Genomic DNA, 24,311 nt, shown 5'->3' with positions numbered 1-24,311 from the left:
TTAAGTATGTAATATCTGACTGCATGAGTTGCCAAATTTTATATTAAAGGGTTTTGATTAAATGTAGAGACACACAGGTTAAAGTTTCATTCGTCTGGCTTGGAGGTAAATCAAACAGGAAAGACTGTTTGGGGTCTGTGGTCAGGTTAGGGGGTACCCAGTACATCTGTGCTACATTAGATTTATGTTTCTCTTCATACCCTGAGGTTAAGGTCCATCGATTTTTCTCATTTACATCCTGTATTTGGTAAAACGATTCATCTCTCACATCATTCTTAAAGAAATCATACTCACTTACTCCAACGAGGACTCAATAATTTTATATCTTAAACTAAAACTATGGTGCAAAATAAATTCCAAGACCCTGTCACACCACTGAGATCCTCATTCGCTGCTCACGTCCAAATGTCACAGTTATTGTGAAGGAAGACATTTCCTTTACCTTGTTACCTCTTGTTAGAATACAGGCCTCAGCTTCATTCTTCTTCCCAGTTTAAATGCAGCAGTTTTTTTTTTTTTTTTTTTTTTTTTTGTCTGGGACTCTCCAAACTGAAGCTACAACAAAGAAGGACAGGCCTATCAGGCACCCAAAGATAGGCAAAAAACTATTCTCCTTATGAAACATGAAACAGAGGGGGAACATTCCTCTGTTCTCCAGAGAGGGTGTCTCCAGTGTAAAGGGACTGTGGTGATTTTACAGACATTATTGGTAAAGGCTTGCCCTGCCTCCAACTACATACATCCAGCACTCGTGTCTTTTAGGCAGGGCAGGTTGTGCTGGTTGTTATGTGCCCAAACGGAGGCAGGCCACTCAGTCGCCCTCCTGGCTCAGTTCTCTGTCCCTGTCGGTATCTTCCCGCCCTGGGGAGGCCAGCGCCCTGTGAGGGTTGGGGCTCCGCACCGACATGGAAGCCAGACTCAAGGTCCGAGAGGGGTGAGGCGAAGGGGGACGGTACCTGCCGCTACTGCGGGGGTCTGGAGACAGAGACGGGGAGGAGGAATCCCGATGCCTCTCTCCAGCAGACTGGGACTCATCCTCTATGGGACTCTCCAGGTCAGAATCCACCTCCTCCTCTTCTTCCTCCTCTTCCTCCAGAGTGAGTTCAAACTGGAACTTGTCCCCTCCACCTCCTCCTGAAGGGATGGGTGCTCCTGCTCCCACAGCTGCTCCTCCTCCTGGTCCCACCTCTGCATGGTGCTCCTCAGGGCTGGAGGGTGAGGGGCTGCGGGGGATCATGCTCTGGTACCACTCCCTGTTATCCTCCAGTGTGTCCAGGATGTCCTGAGCATCAGGGTGCACTAAGTCGGCCCATGTCTCCCAGAGGGGGTGCACAATGTAGTCAATGAACCCCACCTGGTTATGATAATAATGTTAAAACAATAACAAACATGAAACAAGTACAACATATACAAGTAAATAGTAAAAGACAAATTGGATGAAGTCTATATGGTAAATATTGAAGAGGTGGTTTTAGGGGACATGGGAAGAAAAATTATATTTTTTATACACTACTGTGCAAAAGTATCGAGCCACCCTTCATTTCTTTATATTTTCCTAGGGAAATGGGAAATAGGTGCAGTGATTTATTGAAATGTGAAAATATACATGGAAATACATTATATGAGGTGTGTGTATGCTTTTACTGCATTGCTGAAAACAGTGTTAATTTCGCTGAAGAACAATTTTCGTCATAGTTTTCGTTTTCATGACGAAAACGAGACGATAACTAAATCAAAACTACCTAAAAGGATAAAAATGATGACGAAATCAAACGACACTTTTGTCAACGAATGAAAATGAGACGAAAATGCTTGGCGGGGACGACATCCAAGCAGAAATTATTTAATTTTGTGACAGGGCGGGACAAGTTAGGAAAACATCCAATCAAACGCACAGTTGAACAAATTTGCTCTAAACCCGGGAAGGCCACACTCGCCTCTGAATTTTTCAGGCAGAGCTGGCCTAGTCATCAATATTTTACCGTTATGCTAAATAAACAAGGTCAGGTAAATAAAGATGTTGTTTGTTCAGTATGTTTGTGTGTGTATTGGTCTTTCAAGCATTAATAATATTCCATAACTTTTAATTAATGTTTAATTTTGTGTAATTGTTTATTATGACTAATTCAAGAGAACTGAAGAAAAAGCATTTACATTTTACACCCTTTATATTTTAGTCGACTGAATCGACTGTAGATTTAGTCGACTATATTCTTACGATAATTAGTTGACTAAAACTAGACTAAAACTATTCAGATGACTAAATTATGACTAAAACTAAATTACATGTTTGTCAAAAGACTATGACTAAAACTAAATCAGTATTTGCTGTCAAAATTAACACTGGCTGAAAAATGAAGCCATTTTGACAAGATTTCCAACACCACCATGTTTTACAGATGGCTGTAGACACTCGTTGTTGTACCTCTTTCCTGATGTACATATTGATGATCAGAACTAGAAATTTCAGATTTGGATCCATCACTCCTTAAGACCTGATGCCACTGATTTTCAGTCCAGTTCTTGTGTAATCTGGGATACCTCAGCCTTTTCCCCCTGTTGCCCTTCCTTAAGAATAGCACCCTTCCACTGAGGCTTTAGTGAACAGTGGATGGATCAACTGAAGGGCCAGATGCATCTCTCAGATCCTGTCAGGTCTTTGCTGGAGTTCTTACTATTTCTTAAGGACATTTCAGATACTGTTCATCTGCTGTAGGTAGTTTTTTCTAAGCCTGAAACTTCTTTTGTCCTCCAATTGTCAAGTTTCCTCACATTTTTAATGAGGCTGAGATATGTTTCTGGCTTATAGCTCTTTGGGAATCATTGTGTTGGTACAGTTTTATTCCTATCCAACTGTTATCTTTGACACTTGTAGATTTAACTAAAGAAATGCTGTGTTTTGCGACAGGCTGCTAATAATAAAGCAATTAAAAATACAATTTAAAATTGGTTCTTTGCTCTGTGTAGACACAGAACTGGTTCATCCCTTGAGTTAAGTGCCTTTTTTTTATACTTGAATGATTCATTGGTCAGTATTAAGTAACTTAAAAAAGCAGCCAATGTTTAAAGGAAATCTTTGAAAGACCTTCAGGAAGTCTGGCTACTTGGAAGCAAAATATAAAGACTGCTCAAGACTTTTGCATGGTACTGTACCTTTTAGATTTCATACTGCCTGTGAAGGTGTTCATATTACTTCATTGCCAACTCTTTTATTTTACTATTACAGCACATAAAGTTGTTTTGCTATTGTGCAAGGAAATAACTTACAGGTTACTATTAAACTAAAACATATCTTTCTTTTGCCATTCGTTAGTACCTGAGTCTTCTCTATGGAGGCATTGTGTTTGTCACACATGGGGCTGATCTCCATGCCTCTGTCGCGCTCTCTGTCTCCCTGGGTGAAATTCTCCTTCATGATGCGGTCCGTCCACTGGCGGTAAAGCTCCAACGGTTTGGTTGGATTACTCAAATCTGCACAATGGACCATGTTCTGTAAAACCTGGAGGAGAAACACGCAGTCAGACCTGTCATTTCATATTGGAGAATGTTAGAGATATAATGCAGAAGCAACTTGTGTTTGGATACACGTCGATTTATAAAGAATAACACAGAAAAATACTGTTTTAAAAATCATTTGGAGCATCGGCCACGGTCACTCATGAAGCTGTCATGTATTTTCTATTTTCAGCAGTTTGATCTGTCTGTTCATGGCAGCGATCGCTGCTGACACTGAAAACCCATCTACTGTTTATTCTAACAAAACCAAAAATTTAAAAAAAAAAAAAAAAATAAAAAAAAAAAAAAAAAAAAAAATGTAAAATGGAATATTTTGTGTGTACTATCAAGAAAGCATGGTATTTTTATCGTTTATTTAGAACTTATTCACGTCATTATGTAGTAACAAAACAAACACAGAATATAGATTTTCACATATTGGACCAAGAGGATAAATACCACACTGATGTTATTATTTTGACAGAAACAATTCACTTACGCAAGACAGAGTTTGAAAAACCCTCTCACATTCTTCCATCAGAACCTCAATACTCAGCAAGACCACACAGATGTAATGACTTTATCTGTCCTGTAGGTGGCACCACCCTCACACAGAATCCCCAGTTTAACATGCAAGCAGTACAGCTGTGCAAGTTAAAATGGAAAGGCAGTGGCTGACATTTACTTCTTACTTTGAGAATTTTGAGTATCAAAATAATTTTTATTAAAGACTTAATTGTGAAATATATCACACTATTAATATGATGTTTAAATACTATGTACGTATATATGAGTGTGATGTCATGAGCACTACACAGTATTTAGTGTGCATATTGTACATGCAAGCAGAAGTTACTCTAACCTGGATGCGGTCAGAGTAGTTGTCCAGTAGAAGGACTCCCAAACTTGTCACTTTCTTGGTCTCCACCATTGTCTTCATATCTGCCAAAAAGTTCATGTGTTTGGACATATCCGTGGCCAGCACCTACAGAGGACAACAACCACACAAACACACACCATGCGTTACAATTGTAAGGGTCTCATGCTCCACCTAAACACGACTTCCTTGTGATCACAAGGAAATATAGGTGCAGGAAGTGAAGTGACAGTATGTCTTTCAGTGTTTGCTGACAAAGCAAACACACACTGCTGTATCATCTATCAGATTCACTGCAGCAGTCCTGAGCAACACCTGATCTGTGTGTGGATGTGGTTTGACACTGTACGGCTCAGGACCACAGTCCTTAAGTTTTCCGTTTTCAATCTGAAGTCTTTTCAATTACAAATTTAAAACAAACAACAAACAAAGTGCAACAGCAAAAATTAAGGTTGCGAGTTCAGCTCACAGCTTTCTGCTTTTCTTTGTTCTGTCCAGCTGAAGATCAAAAAAAAGGAAGCTGCAGCATTACCGACAGAAGGAACAGTGTATCAGGAAACATTCACAGCACTAATAAAGAACTGAAAAGACCATATTTTAAAGAGACAATATAACTAAATATATAAATACATCATATAAAAAGTGCAGCACTCTCACCATGTCGATCACCATCTTGCGGAGGGAATCTCTCTGTTTCTTGCTGAGGTTCTGGAAGATGTCACAGTTTTCCTCTTGAAGCAGTTTAAAGCCCACAGCGAGGTGGTGGTTCTCCAAAACTGATGCATCGTTGTACATCAGCGCCAGCTCCGAACCTGAAGAAATGGAGGTTAAAATCAGTAAAAACAAACAGTGCACGTTGAACATTTCTGAGCTGCATCTACAGTATTTGTAGTTTGATCATTAAAACTATTAAAAACTATTTATAGTGATAATGACTTAACAAAACTGCTAAAGTAAATGTGCATATTAGGGAGATCAATACAGAATTAAACAGACAAATTAAATTTACAGAAATAATTATATTAGAAAAATAACTGCAAGCAAACAAATAAAGAAGAAAGAGAGAGAAGATAAAACCCCACTGTGGTGTGATTTGAGAAAAGTATAACAATGATCAATTCATCGAGTCAGGATCACCACAGCCGGCCTAAACCATTTGATAGGCCCGCTGTGGTATCTTTTTGAATGTTGTTCTGATATATCTACTGTATCTTCTCTACCCAGCTGTTATACACTTGTTAGCAGCATTCCCTGAAGATACTGTTTAGCTCCTCCATCACTGCTCTCTGGTATTTAATGCAAAAGTGCCACTTTTTGATCCTTAATGAAATTTTGATGGGCTGCCTCTTTGATTACCTTTAGTATTTCTCAAAGCTGGTTTTAATCTCAAACTTATAGTTCCAGTTTCTTAGTAATCTTTATCAGCTTTTAAACTGTGCTTCTTAATTTTCACCAAGCTGTGCAGCATTTAAGTAGAGAGACGGAAGCCTACTGGTGTTTATGAGGAATTGGTTGGTGACTCCTGGGTGGTCGACGTCATGGATAGCACTGGCAAACAGAGCGGCCATGATCTCCAGGTCTGTGAAAACCGCCTGAGATGAACAAGGAAGAGAAAATACATTCATTCAGAACAAAAACTAGAAGTGACTCTGCTCAGTCCAGGGAAAGGTTCAGAGCCCTGGAGCTGGGAGGGTTAAATACACGCACAACAAAAATCCCTCCTTTATTTACAAAGAAACAAGAGCTCCCCCAGCCCACCTCTAAAGCAGGGGTGGAGAGGAGGACGTGGGTGGACTGCACCACATCAGCTGCATGGATGTTGTTGTGATAAGCTACGTCTGCATGGTAGTGGTCCTCTAAAGTCATCATGAAGGTGATGAAGGTGTCCATTGGGATCTCGAAGGTCTTCAGAAGGTCTCGCTCCTGTCACATTGATGAGGACAATAAAAACAAACATCAATCACAAATCAGTTGTTTCTGATGAGTAAGGTGAGTTTGCCTGAGGATGTTTGGTACACAGAGTATTTTTATTTTTTGTCACGTCAAAACTGATCGGTCATATAGCAAAAAGCAAAGCAGAAGCGATACTTTACAGTAACTTATTTATTATATATTTTACATTTTACAGAACTGCTTGGGTTAAATTCAGTGTGGCCCCATTAGAATTAAATATATATTCCTTCATGTGAAAAATAAATACCTAGCAATTAGATTTATGTAATACATCACACATTTTCACTGTTATTCTGCTCTTTTGTGGAGTGAACAGATTTCTACCTGGAAAATGGTGTACATGATCACTGTCAGCGGGCGGTTTCCAGAATATTCTGCTACTTTGAATACATCCATACCCCAGCGATCGATGTCCTCAAATTGCTGCAGAAACAAAACACAGCATGTAAATGACACAGTGTTTTTGTAGGGGTGTGTGTGTCTCTTTCTGTCTTTGTCAGTGTGCGAACCCACCTTGGCTAGCTGGTTCTCGTGTGGCGTGTTGACTCCAAAGCGAGGGATGGAGGCAGGTGCTAAGCCTGGGCTTTGTGTGGCCTTTTTCACACCACTGATCTGTGACATCGGCCTTTTTTTCTTCTCCTTCTCCTTAGAAGGTGGAGAAAGGATCTCCACATCATGTTGTTTCTCTGCAACATGAATAGACACATAATGTTATGGCCATATGTGATTCATTAGTTCTGTAGGTGTTAGAAAATCCATAGAGTGACAGAGTGCTTACTGCACCCAATTCTGTCTTCAAGCAATTTAAAATACACAGATTTTGATTGTCACTTGATTGTTCAATTCTACAATACATGCCTTACAATGAGAGGGAGATAGTCAAGCTGGTATTCTTATCTTTGCAAAGCTTTTTACTCCAACAAATGCAAGAAAATCCCAAGTTCTCTCAGATCTGTTAAACTGACTTACTACACTGACCACAACACAGCTTTTTTCAGGAAGCAACCACGTTTCCACTCAATGTGGATCTGACTGTCATTTAGACAGAATGCTGTTAGCAGCTGTTGATTAGCATGAACTAGTTCTCCAAAAACAGGATGACAACCTCCTTGCAACTAAAATCAGTGACTGTCTGGTGGGTGCATTGTTTTTTTGTTGTTGTCGGAGACCATCTGCAAGCAGTTGTGGCGACCGACTGGTTGCGATTGCCTGGTGTGAGGCAACCCGTGTCCAAATCACAGTCCAAATTGAGCTCGGATTGCGGTAACTGTAGAGAGACTGGCAAAGTTCTGCAAGTAACTGCAGTCTAATTAAGCAATGCAGACAGACTGCCAACATGTTGCAATCAATCTGATTGAGTCTGCACTGATGAGCATAACTTGTCTGTGACATGCTTCTTTGCAATAGGGGACTCACAAATGGCTGCCAGCTAGTTAGCAACCAGTTGGTTATATTCTTATATAAAAGCAAGGCTGCAGAGTACTTAAGTTATTTTGCAGCAACTACGTCACTATTTGTGAGGGAATTTCTGAATTTCTGTTTCAAATGAGGTTCTAGCTGGACTCTGAACAAAGTAGTTTAATGTGCATTTCTGTGTATATAAACAACAAATGATTTACAATTTTTCCCAATTTATCACAGTTAATCACCATATTATCGCAAACAGATTGCATGTAATTGCCAATTTGACTCCATTCAATTGCAAACTCATAGCAGGCTGGCTCTGTCTTACTGCCATTTGATCGCAATGCTCTGCCTTAATGCCCCAAAGTTGCTTTATAGACGGCAACTGACTGCGAGTGGTCGCAGACAGTTTCCCAAGTTCACTGCATAAGGCCACAATAATTTTGATTGGGTCTCCAACCACCGTCTACCCAAATGTGACTGTAGCATTAGTGTAACTCTGCCCCCGCTAACAGAAAGTGTATGATGTGACAATGACTAAAAGTTTAAAACTGAGCAAATTTCTTTGAAATGAACTAGAATTACTACTATAATACTGTCGACAGTTTGCTAATCACTGTAGTACCAGTGAGATTTAACACTGTGAATATTAGATAGTAGTGTGACTGCACCAGCTAGCACAGATTCTGCTACTTAATACTGCAGCTGCAACTTCTTACACCTCACTGTTGCTTACACTACATCAGCCTGAACTACAACTTTAAAAACTTACTATGGCTTTATCTGACACATTGTGGACAGTAGCAGTTTCTACAATTTCTACTAACACACATAATATGAATAAAATTAAGTCAGAAACCAACAGTTTATGGGACATCCTGAGAAATCCATGAAATACTAAGGTGGAGGATTTTCACACGATCCTTTCCCTTCACAATATACACCAGAGTGAAAAACACTCTAAAGGTCACATTTCAATGCACGGTCATGCATTGCTTCCAATGGCATTTATTAACTGACAGATAACAGAAGCAGCTGGACAATTTCTGAAATGACTAGGGGTTCACTTTCTTTTCATATTCACCAAATGCATAACACTTCACAGTACAGATGGGCAATGACCCAGAGGAAGAAGAAGCAGCACAGAAGTTTTTGAAGGTAAGGAAGTGGAATATTTTGCAAAGGTCAAGTAGGTAACCCGATCACCATGTGTTTCACTTACTGAAGATGAAGCGAAACTAAGCAAGGCCACTGAACAAACAAAAGAAGTAAAACATCACAAAGAAATCCATTCTTTGTGTGATATCCAAGGCTTTAAACTTTTACTTATATTTGCGCTTTATTTTTTAAATTCCAAAGACTTTATATAAGTAGTGGCAAATCCTAAACCATTAATGCAATATTTCTGTCCAACCTTTTAAATTAAAGCTTAATTAAATTAAGTCTGCACTTGAAGTTGCTTCATTTCAAATCTATTGTAGTGGTTTACAGAGCCACCTTTCCACAGCTGGAGTAATAAAACAAGGCTGACAGGAGTCTGCATTGTAAGAGTATGACAATCTTGCTGGTCTTGCAGTACTTGCTTAGAGATCTTACCAACTAAACACAATTAATGCAACAATCACATACAAAAAACATGAAAACAGATTATATGGCAGTAGGTGCAGAACACTAACAGCAAAAAGCTAATGATGATGGGTAAAAACCATCCATCTCCCAGCAGTTTGATGACAAAGCTCTATTGTTTTTTTTATTCAAAACACTTCATCATGATTAGAGGTAGGAGATTTCTTCAACCCAAATCAGAGAGTCTAATCCTTGAGGCAAAAACACCAAAAGGTTTCCTTTGATGGTATCAGAATCATCTCAACATGATTTGTTGATTCAGTGGTACTGTCCCAGCAGACACGGTTGTGTTGGAAACGACTCATCCATTTTTGCACAAACTGAGGAAATGATGATACCACTGTGACATCACGGACAGCCGGCTTTACCTCACATCCACACATCATCTTCAGTATTTTCCATCCACTGTGTTTCATTAGCACAGAGGCACAAAATCCAGATATGAGCCCAGATACAAGCACACAGCAGCCGTAAGGATGCACAACGATCTGAGTGGCAGCGTCACACAAGGCGCTGTCTGGCCTTTCTCACCTCTCTCACAGTGCCTTCTCTTCCTCACACCCAAAACCATGGTGCTCATTTCCAAATGCAGCCAGGCTTGATGAAGAGGCACTCATATCAAAACGGCGCCTGACTGACAGCTCCATCCTCCTTCAGCTGGACCATCCTGCCGGAAGGGCTGTTGAACACTGAGCCTCCTATTCATACAACACGCCGTCGAATAATATGCACCCTGTTGCCATGGCAACGCCACACAATGTGTCCGGGAATGCTGTCTGCAGCCCCGCCTCCTTCTTTTTTAGAAAAAGGAAAAATCCTCACCTTCTCCATCTGTCCTGTTAACACAGTTCTCACCTTCTTTCAGAAACACGGTCTTTTCATTTTCATTTACAAGAAAAAAAAAAACCTACATCATTTCACCCCTACAATTTCTCTCTTTTTCTCTCTTTCCGCTTATCATTGCCAACATAGTAAAATTCCCCTCTCCCTGTTCCTTTGGAAAGACACCCTCTCCTTCCTTTAATTCCTTAAAATGCTCTCACTTTCTTTTTCTGCCTTCTTCTTTTTTTTTTTTTTGCCTTTTCTAAATATTCTTTTCCAAACAAAAGGCTCCTTGGCTCTAATAAAATACAAGATGACATATTAACATTCAGATATGTTGACAGCACTCTGGTCCAATATTCTTAGAATACAACTGACAGCGCAGTCCAAAAAGCCCCCAAACAAATAGGTGATGCAAAGATGCAAATTAGTTTTTTCAAAAGCTGAGCTGCACTAATGACACAGCACACTGACATGTTGGCATGAGACAAAATGTAATTTACAAAAAAGTAACTTTTTTGTGCTAGAGTGGGCTAAATATTAGAAGCTTGCACAGTGCAACACACTCCAACAGCACAATAAACTACAGAGTCCCAAACTGCTTAATATCTACACTAAAAACATGCTCGATAAAGCTAAATATTGTTATTACACTTCATTAGGCTGTTTCAGATGTACCTACAGCAATAAACTGGTAACACAGTTTATGTTTCGTTTAACACACAATATTGGCCTTCACAAAGCCTTTCAGTCACTGTTTACAAGAAAAAAGTTTAAACTTACCTAGGAAGGTGTTGGCAATGAACTCTGACACTTGATTCCCTGAGCGGCTGGTTTCCGATAGCTGTGTCAGCTCGCGGTTCAGCATCCTCTTAAACTGTGTCGAGATGACAAAACCATAAACAAAAGTGTGGTTAGACTGTGCGCACACACACACACACACACAGACACAGACACACACACACACACACACGTGTGTACAGTTAATTTCTAATCCTTCATGGAACTGTAAACACCAAAATTTTAATGTGCCTCCTGCCCTCCATTTGACTCTTACAACAATAAAATAAACACATAGTTGCCAAAACCTTTTTACCAAAATATGGGTCCAAACTGACAGAAGGGGAAAATAACTGACTGCAACACTTTCCAGTGCATGAATGACATTTGTTTTACAACTCAGACAAAACAGAAGCAGGTAAGCAGAAAACCCACAGTGCCCAAAAGATCAAAAGAAAGAAAATGAGTAATATGGAAAAAACAACAACAACCCCCCACCCACCCCCAACAGATGCAAGTTACATTTTATGATTTTAGTTTTGTCTTTAAGTCGCATATTCCCAATTCTTTTATTTATTTATTTTTTGTAACTGTAAAAATGTGGAAGAAATGTGAAGATGCAGCATAACTAAAAAAAAATCTTGTCGTTTGTGCAATAAAATGGACTGAAGTAGAGGTGCTGTGACGGCCGTACGCACAACCACACAACTATGTAGGTGGTAATGCCATGCACCCACACTTACACAATGTATTAAAGTTATCTTAAGTTTCTGATACACATTGCTCATACTCATTTGTCCTAAATGAGGAAACGCAGTCTTTGATATCATATGTCATGCTCATTTATTTAGCATTTGCTGAAATAGTTTTATTTGTAGTGTGCACATATTGTTAATTTTTATAGGTTTGATCTCTATTAAAAACAATGCTGGTGGGTCTGTTTGGCTGCTGAGGCCTGCTGGCCTCAAATGAGCAAAAGATGCACCTCCAGAATGCAGTGCTATTAAATACAGCAGGTGCTGATTGGGACATACCAAGTGTTGTGACATTACAGGGCAGATAACTGGAGCCATTTAGCTTAATACATTGTTTATCCTCTTTGTTTCCTGAGTTAGACACTGAGTTGTTTTGGATTTGATTACTGTTAAATTAAAATAACTACGAAACAAATTGTAGATTTTGTTTCCTTGTTAGTAGATAGTTTGGTAGTGTCTATTTCCCCTGTGTGTTACACTGAGTTTGGTTCTGTTTGTAAGTTAATTTGTTATCATGTGTTGGCATTTCAACTTCAGTGTACTTCTGTTTATTTGACCTCTTTGGCTGAGAGCTATAATTTGGCTTTTAAAATAGTTTTCTTCATATTTTTGGATAAAATAGAGTCCACTTTTTTTTTCTTTTTTTTTTTTAAACTACTCTAGGTGTTTACACACCTAGCCAGCTTGGTCACTCATATGAACCATGGTTAAATGTGTTTTTCTTTACAATGTAAATTAAAAGCTTTGCATGAAAATGTTGTATCTAATTTAGATTAGTGAATAATGTGTTTACTTGTTTACTGTCACATTGTTTGGCTGGTTGATACATTTTCACAGTTAAACAACATGATAGCCAAACCAAATGTTCCACTGTTTTTGCCTTGATTCAAAGTGAAACAACATGTAGGAGAGCCCCAGTACTGCAACACACAGGATTATGCTGCCATATGGGGTCTAATTTTCACATTTAACTCTGTCTAAATAGCTTACAGTCTATGAATATCCTTTGAAATACCTGCATATATATATATATATATATATATATATATATATATATATATATATATATATATATATATATATATATATATATATATATATATATATGTTTTTTTTTTTACAAGAAGACAAGCTGTCAGCAGACACCAAGGACAAATCTGCACTGTCTGTAGGCAAAAGGCACAAGTGACATTTTCATGCTGTAAAGTTTTTTCCAAAACAAAGGAGTTCAGTGTTTCCCCGTTGAATTTTATCGCAGCAGTAGTTTCCACACTGATTATGTAACAGCCTCGGCAGGTGGTGGCTGAGGGAGGAAGAAGGGGATCTGGGTGAGAGTGTGATGCTGCAGTAGCTGCACAGCTACTATGTGGCACACATATGGGCCAACACAAATACATACATCATCCTGTAGTTACAACCAAAGCATAACCGTTTATTATTTGTTTAATTTCTCCTGTAGCTTCTCAACACAACTTCCCCCTCTGTGCTGCAGTACTTTCTCTCTCACACACACACGAACACACTTGTCTACATGTGAGCCATTCCTACGCCTATGAATCACTCCTCTTAAGAATTCTTTCTTTCTTTCTTTTTTTTTTTTACAATCATGACAACTGCCCTCTCTAACATGCATGGCTTTTCTGGCCCTTTTTGTTTTCATTCCTGTCAGTCACACACACATTCTCAATGTTCAGCCTGTTTCTGGATCTTGTCCTGAGTCAGATATGACAGGCAGACTCACTCAGCATTCAGCCCACTGCAAACCCTGCACTGCTGATCAATAGATCCCATTGTAAACAAGGAAAGCCAGCAGCGCTCCCCGTCGCTCACCTGTCTGAGTCTCCAGTACAGACAAACCCAGAGTGCCGACGCAGGCATGGCAGCCCATGCATGTTGATGTTAGTGGTGGCTAAAATCCAAGTTTGCTTGCTTAGTAATATGCTGTAATTTGCCCACTCAGTTATGCTCCATGCTCAGCAAAGATAGTCTGGACATGAAATTTTGTCCATTTTAAAAATTAAAGTGCCCACGGTTCCCAGTCCTGAAGATGAAGGGGGGTTGAAGGGGTAGGGTGTGGTTGGGTTGAGGTAGAAGTAGAGGAGGCAGGATTTGAGCGCTCCCATCAGGGTGTGACTGCAGTCTCTCATCCAACTACTGTCACACGCTGTCAATGATAAACATAAAGAGGAAGAGCAGGAGGTAGAGAGATGGAGAGTCTGTGAGGATCCCCTGTCCCCCTCCCTGCATGCTGTTCCCCTTTCTTTGACCAATCACGCTTGTCTAGCTTGAGGGGCTGGGTGGAGGAAAGGGATATGATTGGCTAAGTGAGGGAAAGAGGAGGTTTGAGTGTAGCAGCTAGACAGCAAGGAGAGCCAGCCAGGACAGGCGTTCAGTGGAGAGAGGTGCCATTCATGAACACTTGTGTTATTTATGCACTCCTGATTTGCCTAGTGTTTAAACAGTGAAAACAATGTTGTGATACATAGAAAGAGCTGGAAATGTAGTTTCCACAAAGAAAGAAAGAAAAAAAGAACAGCAGATGGTGCAGCAGCAAAATATAGCACATTTTAAACAGGGTGTATTTAATACACGAGTTTAGAGTATAAACCTTTTTGTACACACTGATTTTTTTCCTCTGTCTATCTTACTACAAAACAACCCAGTCCCAGGTATCTCATGACTTAGTTGATGCCTGATGTTTGAAATCATTCCATTCATACTCAATAGGAGCAGAGCATCTACTAGGGACAACAGATGCAAAGCAGCATCTAACTATGAAAATGTAAAAAATGAATAAATGGGCATAGATCTGAGGCTTCTGTTTTCCACATGCACCTCTTCAGAGCACTGATAATACATATGGACACAGCTAAGTTGAGTCGGGCATCACCTCACCTTGTTGGATGCCATCTCGCTGACTGAGTGTCTTGTCTGCAGCGTCTCCAGTTGGTCCAAACACCAGTCCAGCTCCTCCAGGGTCTCCATTGCCAGCTTCTGATAAGGTTCCTCTGAAAGGCCAGCGGCCATACAAACACATGTTGCAGTTTACGAGTGAGACTGCTATGAAAACATCCAGATCTTTAACATGTTGCATGCTTGAGATGGCTGGTATTGATCTTAGGAGGAGAAAACGCTTCTTGCCATGCTGCACCTGTCCTGACTGTTAATGTGTTCAGATCCGAGCTATTTAAAGCAATGCATTTATCACCATGTTTCTATTTTTATGGGTTTAAATCTATGAAGCACATCTTTCAGATTTACCTGAATCTAGTATCACTTTATTCTTTTCTGTACTATTAAAAAGACAATAACATGAAAACATTTTAAGTTGATATGAGAAAGGCACCATTAGTGATGGAGAAAGAGCTTCAATCCTAACATGAGTGTGCCATCACATGGGGATATTAATACTGACCTGTAAGACATGGATTACACATGGACGGCTGGTTGCTGCTTGACGGCCGCCTGGAACACAAAACAGATGAGGTGTTGATCAAATAACAAGAGCAAATTAGTCATCCATTCCATGCTTTTGTCTTGTTCTTACTTATTTCCCACACGATCTTGCAGATGTGTCAGAACAGCAAAGTTACTTCTCACCGTTCGTAGACTGGCAAGAACCTAGAAAAGGGTAAAAAAAATAAAATAAAAAAATAAAGAGAGGTATATGAATAGGCCTGGATTGAGACATGCAGCCTCTATTACCACGAGAAAGAATTTAATTATTTCTGCTGCAGCTTGTCCCCACTTTTGGAGGCCTAGCTGGAGCATAGAACCAATTTCCTTTTAAAGTAAAGAACCATTCTCCTAGCTGCTTGAACTTTTTTTTTTTAACCTTTTACCATATAGTAAAGTTAAGAATATAGTAACTTTGATATTTGAGTGTAAATAGTGGCCTTTGGAAGATAAAACTTCATTATAACACATCTGTTTGTTAGTATGTGTATAGAATATAATGATGCTTATTTATGGTTGCTTTAAATGTTTAAATTTCCCCAGACAGGTCCTTTTTGCTGCCCCGAAACAATCAGATAATACAGAAGAGGATCAGGGTTACGAGAAAAATAAAATAAAATGAGTTAATCTGAGTATTATTATATCCCAAGAATTTTTTTTTTCCAGTGGCCCCAATCCTCTTCCATAAGATACATACTGTAGCTCTATAACATCAAAAATTCCAAGACTATGAAAATTTGATTTTCTTCTTGATCGTGCAAATTATTATTTGTAAATACAAATAATTAACAAACCTTTAACAGTTTTTAAAGACCTTACCAGGATGCTCTGACATTTAAATAACAAATGCAAAATGGACTTGGACTAAAAATAGAAAAGCTAAGGGGTTTAAAAACTTCACACTTTACAGGCACAGCATGTTGGTGCCAAAGTGGCATGAAGGGTTTCATTTCACTGATAGCACTATCTATACTAACTAACTTCCAAATGCCTGATGCAAGAGATCAGATATGTTGAAGCTCTAGTTTAAAAAGCTGCTCTGTCTGTTATGGGACATTTACTAATGATATTAGATAAAAGTTTAGAAATATCACATGTACACAGATTATGTCAGTAGGCCACTGCTGATGATCACATACACACACACAGATAAGAACAAGCTATTCAGTACAAAGAGAATGTGTGTGGGTGTTGTCTGTGAAAAATGAACCATGTCATATTTGTTGAACTGATGAGTAAGGACCATCAAGGAGCCGTGTGGAGCATCTGGATAGTGCCACACCCAAACTTAGACAGTTTTACTTTGAATGGAAACGCTCTACTCTCAGAGTTAATCTGAACCCAGATATGGCAAATATTTCACATAACATTTCAGTTTTGGGTAACACAAACTCCTCTGTAATAAAAATCTCACAAATTTTCAATGGATAAATTAACACCTTTAATAAAATCCATTGTTCAGTGTAACTGACTGTTTACTGTGTACATGACAATAAAATACTCTTGAACCTCTTGAATCTTAATGAAATCCATTATTTGTCAAAGCAAGGGCTCCAGGAGTTTATAGAATAGTATATTACTATATAAATAAAGGTAATATACAGTAAGGTCTCCTGTTACTACTAAGTAATTAATATGCACTATGTGGAGAGAGACTTTCAATGAAGACTGTTTATTGATAAACTGCTTATTTGCATCTTAGTACTGGTTGGATTAATGCATTCATCAGTAAATCTTCACACAATTCTAATAATGGTTTCAATTCAACAAATGCATATTCAGGGAAACAAAAATCCTCAATCATTTTGATGTAGAATCCCAGGTGTGAAACTGTAAACCCCGTGCTGTGTTTGGACTATTGCTGTACAGGTTGTCAGTTTCCACCTGTCACCATATCAGTGCTGGCACACACGATCCGATCGTTTGGCTTTGACTTGATAAAGTGGACAGTAAACAACGGAAACTCTTACAGGACCAGCAACAAGCATATGCAACTAACCTGTGCAAATGGAGTCACTATCATGTCTTCTCCATGCCTGCAAAAAAAAAAAAAAAAAAAAAAATTGGAAAGGCCATGTGAGAACGGGCAGACCAGTTCAGGATGTATCGTGTGATCCCAAAATCTCAAACCACAAACACACAAATAATGACAATACTGAGGTTGCTGTTACTGGGATATTTGACTGAAAAGGAACATTGCAGTTCAGTGAGACCATGACTTGTCCAAATATCAAAGGACAAAGGAAGAGGAGAACACATTGTATTAGTTACACAAATCCTTCTTAGAGGCAAAGGTCCAATGACTGGTGCTGTGATATATTGTTGTTGTGACTATGTAGCAAACAAGAGTTGGTAATGGGAACAGAGGAGCAGCATAATGTTAGAAAGGCTAGCACTAGTTACTACCCCCCAAACTCCTTATTCTTATTGTATCTAAGGAATTAGTTTAAACTTGCATTTAGTATTGTTTTAGTATTAACTTTGAATCAGCTCTAAACTGATTTTGTTCTCTAGCCACATGTAAACGACAGGATTGAGCTAAGAGCAAGCTAGGTCTCACGGGAAATGTTAAAAAAGACAAATCCCACTAAAGGTTAAAAAAATGTAAAGTTGTTGGTAAAAGGTGAGGGGCCATTAAGTGTATCTATGAGGGTCAAAAATGCCTCTAAGACTTATTTGTGTAACTAGAACAACATGCGGGTGAGGAGCAGAGATCATGCTCTGGGTGCTGGGGAAACCGGTTTTAGATAAGGTAAAGCTTTCCGGAAGCTTTGGGGTTACAACATGCACAGACACCTCCAGACTTCAGGGTGAAATCATGCTGCCTGCGAAAAACACTAAGTCAGTCTTCACTGTCCAGCAAACACTTTGATGCATGATTGTGAGCACTGCATTGTTTTGTAAATATCAAAATCCATTTTAATGTTCAAGTTGGCGAATGAAACGCGGGTGACACCACATCAGCATCTGCCAAATGCTTGCTGGGACTGTTTCTGAGACTTTGCACTTAAGGTGCTTTCGGAGCCGAGCATCCAAGATAAAGTTGTTCAGGTCGTGTTCGGGAAAAGCGTGGGGGAGGTGACTCATGACAGTGTGGCACAGCCCAAAGAGATAGACAGAAAAATCACAGCAATCTTCACACTTCATCTCACCGAGGTAGCCAATTGACTTCCCAATGCTTCAATCCCTCCTCCCTTCAAAACAAAGGAGCGACAGCTATTGGTGGTTGAGGCCCCATTTATACTCTGGCTTCAAACAGACTGCTAGCTGCACAGAGAAATCTTCAGCTGTATAAACAGACAGAAACTAGTTGCTGAACTAGCTTAGCGCTACGAGCGTGTTTTCCACTAGCTAACTACTATACTGTAAAACAGATTACTCTCATGCTTACATTTCCAAATGCTAGCTGTGCTGCCTAAAGCCTCTTTAAAGTCAGATGCCAAAAATGCATTTCTTAGGGTGTAAATAGGACCTTGGGTGAGCTTACTAAAAATAGTTATGAATTTATTTATTTATTTATTATAATGTATTATATTTAAGACAATGACACAATCCATGTGACCTGATGATATAAGTGCAGTGATTTGCAAATAATATTAACACTATATTTAAATAGAAATGGTACACAGCAACATATCAGATGCCAGAACCTAGAAATTTTATTGCATTAAAAAAACACTCAAGGCTGAACAATATTTACTCACCAGCCACATTATTAGGCACACCTTGCTGGTAAAGGGTTGAACCCCCGTTTTGCCTTCAGAGCTGCCTTAATTCTTCATGGCACAGATTCAACAAGGTGCTGGAAACATTCCTCAGAGATTTTGATCCATATTGATATCACACAGTTGCTCTGTGAAATTTGCATCACAGCTGGACAACCGTGATGCAAATTTCCTGTTACAGAGATGCAAATGTCCCTTTCAGACCAGTTTCTGCAAATTTCAATTGTCCAATTTTGTTGAGCCTGTGCAAATTGTAGCCTTTGTTTCCTGTTTTTAGGTGACAGGAGTGGCACCTGGTGTGGTCTTCTGCTGTCGTAGCCCATCTGCTTCAGGGTGTTGTGTATTCAGAGATGCTCTTCTGCATACCTTGGGTGTAATGAGTGGTCATTTGAATTTCTGTTGCCTTTCTGTCAGCTTGAAGCAGTCTCCTCTGACCTCTGGCATCAACAAGTCATTTTCACCCAGAGAACTGTTGCTTACTGGATATTTTCTCTTTTTCAGACCATTCTCCATAAACCCTACCCTACAGATGGTTGTGCCTAAATGCACTGAGTTGCTGCCATGTGACTGGCTGATTAGATATTTGTGTTAACAGCAGGTGAACTGGTGTACCTAACAAAGTGGCTGACAAGTTTAGATGCGAGTTTTTTAGTGAAACATATGCTGGCACTGAGAAGATGCCCTTTTTTCTTTTTTTAGAAAAGGAACTGCCATGTACCTAAAGGTTTTAAACATATTGCTGGAATCAAATTTAAAACATATAAAAAACACAAAAACACAATTTCTATTCATTTCCATACAGATGATTTACTGTGTAAGTTTTCTGCAGATGAGTGAATGGGAAACCCAGAGAACAGCACCCTTATTATTTTTTGTGCCCTCAAGCATACAATATATTTTCCTCCAAATTCAGCACTGCAACCCCACAATGTAAATAAATAAACAACAAAAACAACAAACCCCAGAAAACAATGGAAGATCCACATCTTTTGACTTATTGTTGTTAAAACAATACAGAATATATCCAGGATGAATACTCACAGGTCGCTGGCAGTGGACGAGTTGCGGGACATGGTTTTGGGCGAAAGGTCAAAGTCTGAATCGGAGCGATAGAGAAAGGACTCGCGGCGCTGACTGTGGGGAAAATTGGCCTGAAGTACCAGACCAGAACCCGGGCTAGTCTGAGAGTCCAGTGGACTGCGACCCACCGACAGGCCATTCTCCACATCAAAACTACAGAGACAAAGGAAGAAAAAAAAAAGAGGGAGAGAGAAGAGATAAATAATAACTTATTAGCCTCACAGACAGTCTTATATATTTTATTTCAATTAATTTCATTATTTCAATTTTTGACATAATTAAAATTGTGTCCATTGACTCAGAGGTCACGATAATGCCTCTATTAGTACTACAAATATTAGCTGCTGCTACTGCTACAATTATTGGCTACTTTGACTACTATATATAATAATGAGCACAATATTCTAAGAAGGGTAGTGCTAGAACAAACATAGCCAAGATTAAAAAAATTTATAGTAACAAAAGAAGTCTTACTATAGGAAAAAGTGCATCTTTGTTAAGCAAGGAATATATAAAAAATTAGAAGGGCAACAAAGAATTCACATAAAAATCAGCATCTCAAACACTGACATGCAAATAATAGATGCACAACATCACAGTCTCTGCAGCTGCTGCTGATCTACATGTAGAGACAGAAAGGATAAGACCGTGGTGAAACAGGGTACAATTACATCTTTCTGGAATGGCTAAAGTTGAAAGTACAGTATGTAGAGGGCTGCAAATCCAAATCAATTTCCCAAAGTGCCCCAAATAATCATAATGGAATCTCTGACAGCAGACACAAAGGAGCTACAATTATAAAGTGACACAAGAACGAGGTTCATGTGGACTACCTGAAAATTCCAGCAATAAAAAGCACAGAATGCCACTTTTGTTGGCAGCAAAATAAAAAAGGTATTCAGATAGATTGTCTCCTCTGAGTTTAAGCAGGTGACCTTGTGATTACTGCTTTCACAATCACACACTCACGCACATCTTTCCCCTTCACCATCTCTGTTTGACGTCAACGCTGGCATGTTGCCTCAGTGCAACGACAACCTATAACCCACCCCACCGCTCGCGCTCTCACCTCGTCATACCAGCGACATTGAAATATGCCCTAATTACTCAACAAAGAGTTGCTGAAAATGACCTTATTTTTTTTTCACATTTGGAAAACTGGATTTTTATTGGTATGATGAAAATGGGGATTCTGCAAATTTGTCTCTTTGTCATTTTCAGAAACGCTTTTGTCAGCAAACAACAGCACAGCTTCAATTAATCAGATTTAATGCTTCTGAATTGCACGTAAATTCATTTTCACCCCTAAATTCCTTTGAACCAAACCAGACTTTTCAGAATACACTGTCCAAGCACAAACAAGCGAGGAGCTACAGAGAGGAAGTGGAGAAGAACTCGACTTGTTGTCTGAGGGTCAAAGCTTATCAACTTGGAAATTCTTCCTCTACTGCTGATCTCTGCACTATTTGAAGCTCAACATGTTCCAAATTCCCCCAGTAAACTGTGCCTTGCTCAAGGACTTACTGACTGTACTGATGTGAGAGTGAAGTGCACAAAAGCCTCCTCTTGGCTAAAGTTCTTTGACCTAAATTCTCCTTAAAACCAAGATTCTAAGAATCTGACTGAGAACTTAAAGCACCATTATGCGGCCACCAAACAGGTAAGACTAACAGACTATCTTTATCAATTAGATGCATTCTCATTCGTGCTAACTCCTCTTTCATAACAGCTGAAAACAGGGCACCAGTCGAGCAATGGAAGGTTGGTACTGCGTCTATTTTTAGTGCAGCCTGCCTCCAGCACTCCAGCAATAATACTGCGTGATAAATGAAAGATGGCCATTAAGCAATCGATGCTGAATGAAATAGGCCCAGTTCATAGAAACAGCGAGATACAGAGAGATCAGGAGGGGTGGGAGAGGTGGGGGTAGTGATCAGGAAGGCTGTATCCAGCACAGTGATGTGTTCAGCACCTCACATCTGATTGGTGCAACATGCTAAAGGGGGAGGGGGGGATGCAGCAGCAGGGCTTACCTCAATGATGCCACCCCAACACTACACCTCGTTCTACACACCACCTCCACCTCCCCTGGCTCGGTGTAATCGGCCATGACGAGACTCCATCAGAGGAGACCAGTGACGTCAGAAGCTAAAAATAGATCTGGCTGACAGGAAATAGAGGAACTGGGAGACTTGTGATGGTGCTTACGTAGATGCCCCCCCCCCACCACCACCACCACCAAGGCAGGGTGCAGATGATTTCTCCCGTCCACATGAATTTATTTATGAAGAATGCTATTTCAAATTCTACTAGGTGAATCCTAGTAGACATACTAGGTCTGTTCCCTCAACCCTATACTCAGAATTTTCTTTTTAGCTTTGATTCAGATGGATATCAGAGTGATCGAGTACGGTGCCATTCAAGCATGCTGCTCAAGGACATTTTAACACTGCAGGTGCCACAGGAAAATATGGTCACATTTGTTTAAATTAAATCAGAGGGAATTTAAATTATCTCTATATAGCCAAATTATCTCTTTAGTCTTTATGTTATTTTGTTTTTGGTTTTATTCATTTAAATGAAACGGTTGCAGCTGTAACAACAACAAGTATTCTGATTCTGATTAAACTATGGCTCAGTTTCATTATCGGCGAGTTTAAATTTCGGAGTCTGTCATATGCAGTACTCTGCTGTACTCTGCAGTGCTAAATGAACTCATGCTGTTTTGCAATTCAAGTTTTCTTTTTTGATTTTCCTGCATTTAGAATATCATGTAATGATATTTCTGCTTAAATTAGAAAAAAAAAATAGTTTATCTCTGTAACGCTTAGTGCTGAATGACACAGGTCATATTTTACAATACAGCTATACAACCATATTTCACCTAACACTGATTATACTGGAGTTTGTACTGCTGCTTAAGCTTGCAACTATGATAAACAAAATGATATACGATAAAGTACTGGCACAAGTGTGAAAGAGAAGAGCAGGTTAATTAATTACATGGACTCCACAGTTTTTATGTTTAGTGTTGTCTGTTCATGACTGCATAATATTAAAAACAAATTCATCATAATACAGTCGAGCTATTCAGCAGCTGCAGCTCATCAGAGCCTTTTCTGTCATTGAGCTCCATGTCAAAAGGCTTCTGATAGTGAGACAGCTCCCACTACTGAGGAATACAAGTTACTGCAATGACCATCACTTATCTGGTGTGCACAGCAGACAAGTTTAAAATAAAAAAAAATGACATCATTTGACTCATATCTCATCTCTTGCATCCTAATTTACCTACAGTATGTCTGGATCTATCTAAATTATGTAAAACATTCTCCATGCAGAGCACTGCGATAGACTGACACTTTGAGCACTGAGCTTTGTTTGTAAAGATGCAGAGAAACTCCAAAAAAAGTGTTTCTATTTCACTGCACTATAGCTGCTACTGTTAACAACTGAATGGGCATCCACCCTTTAAACAGAATGACAGGCAGACATTCAGGCAGGCACACTGGCGTCTTGTTCAGTTACGGCATACATAACACGCTGACCTTGGTCTGTCCCCTGACTCCAGCATTGTTCTTCCTTTCTCTGACGTACATTACAGCTCCCTTTTCTGTCTTTAACAGTGTTTTACTAAACTTTTCTCACACACAAGCACATCCCTTAACACCCACATCCTAATCTTTCACTTTTGTTCCCAGGATGTTTAGTTTTCCCCTTATCATTATATCAAAGAGGAAAAAAAAACTTTTGTCTGTAAACTAAATGAAAAAGAACTGCTATTTAAACCATGGATTTATGGTTTTATTATCAATTATTCTACTGACAGAAAAGTGCAATTGGCATTCCCAACTTCCATCTTCTTCCATCTTTCCAATTGTGAGGATTTGCTGAATTTTGTGATTTTAAACTGCTTGTTGTACAGATTCATTAAATGCATTTGTCTTTAGAGAATTGCATTTTTCAACCACAAAAAAGATGCTAATCTAACCCTTCTTCACTGAGCTAGTTGTTACATAAACAATGACATTCATGTGAGCTGCAGTCACTCTGATGTTAGGCCATGCCCTGAGCGGCATATAGAGTGGGCCTCAAATCATCCTTGTGAAGTCTTCAGCAAAAAGTTCAAACTGCTCGTCTGTTGTTTTTGTTGTTGTGTGTGATGTGCTTATGGGAAATAGGGCTGAAGGATTTAAGAAATCTTTCTGTTGTGTGCTTGAGAGGGACCAGTCCAGATGTTATTTGATGGGGGAATGACACAGGGCTGGGGTCAAAGGGCAAAACACACACATACACACACGCTCCCTCCTGTTTTCTTTCCTTGCAGTGTGGGAATCG

At 39.4% G+C, this 24,311-nt stretch overlaps 1 protein-coding gene across 5 annotated transcripts in view; it reads right to left on the bottom strand.

The window, feature by feature from the left end:
• Nucleotides 1-506: 506 nt before the first annotated feature.
• pde4cb (phosphodiesterase 4C, cAMP-specific b) overlaps nucleotides 507-24,311 on the bottom strand; it is a 107,035-nt gene continuing 83,230 nt past the window's right edge. For 2 of the 5 annotated variants that reach the window (XM_030726982.1, XM_030726985.1), the window contains 14 exons: nucleotides 19,935-20,126; nucleotides 18,321-18,362; nucleotides 17,168-17,204; nucleotides 15,260-15,333; nucleotides 15,128-15,177; nucleotides 14,608-14,720; nucleotides 10,961-11,054; nucleotides 6,650-7,011; nucleotides 6,131-6,295; nucleotides 5,865-5,964; nucleotides 5,030-5,184; nucleotides 4,358-4,480; nucleotides 3,317-3,499; nucleotides 507-1,354 (listed from right to left, as the gene is read on the bottom strand). In XM_030726982.1, the coding sequence (XP_030582842.1) occupies nucleotides 812-1,354; nucleotides 3,317-3,499; nucleotides 4,358-4,480; nucleotides 5,030-5,184; nucleotides 5,865-5,964; nucleotides 6,131-6,295; nucleotides 6,650-7,011; nucleotides 10,961-11,054; nucleotides 14,608-14,720; nucleotides 15,128-15,177; nucleotides 15,260-15,333; nucleotides 17,168-17,204; nucleotides 18,321-18,362; nucleotides 19,935-20,126 (2,233 nt within the window). In that variant the 3' untranslated portion in view covers nucleotides 507-811. The remainder of the gene's footprint in view (nucleotides 1,355-3,316; nucleotides 3,500-4,357; nucleotides 4,481-5,029; nucleotides 5,185-5,864; nucleotides 5,965-6,130; nucleotides 6,296-6,649; nucleotides 7,012-10,960; nucleotides 11,055-14,607; nucleotides 14,721-15,127; nucleotides 15,178-15,259; nucleotides 15,334-17,167; nucleotides 17,205-18,320; nucleotides 18,363-19,934; nucleotides 20,127-24,311) is intronic. The other 3 variants (XM_030726986.1, XM_030726987.1, XM_030726984.1) reach the window with 3 other exon arrangements.

The sequence above is a fragment of the Archocentrus centrarchus genome, chromosome 4, assembly GCF_007364275.1.
Source record: "Archocentrus centrarchus isolate MPI-CPG fArcCen1 chromosome 4, fArcCen1, whole genome shotgun sequence".
Classification (NCBI taxonomy): domain Eukaryota; kingdom Metazoa; phylum Chordata; class Actinopteri; order Cichliformes; family Cichlidae; genus Archocentrus; species Archocentrus centrarchus.
This window is presented reverse-complemented; position numbering and strand designations above follow the sequence as displayed.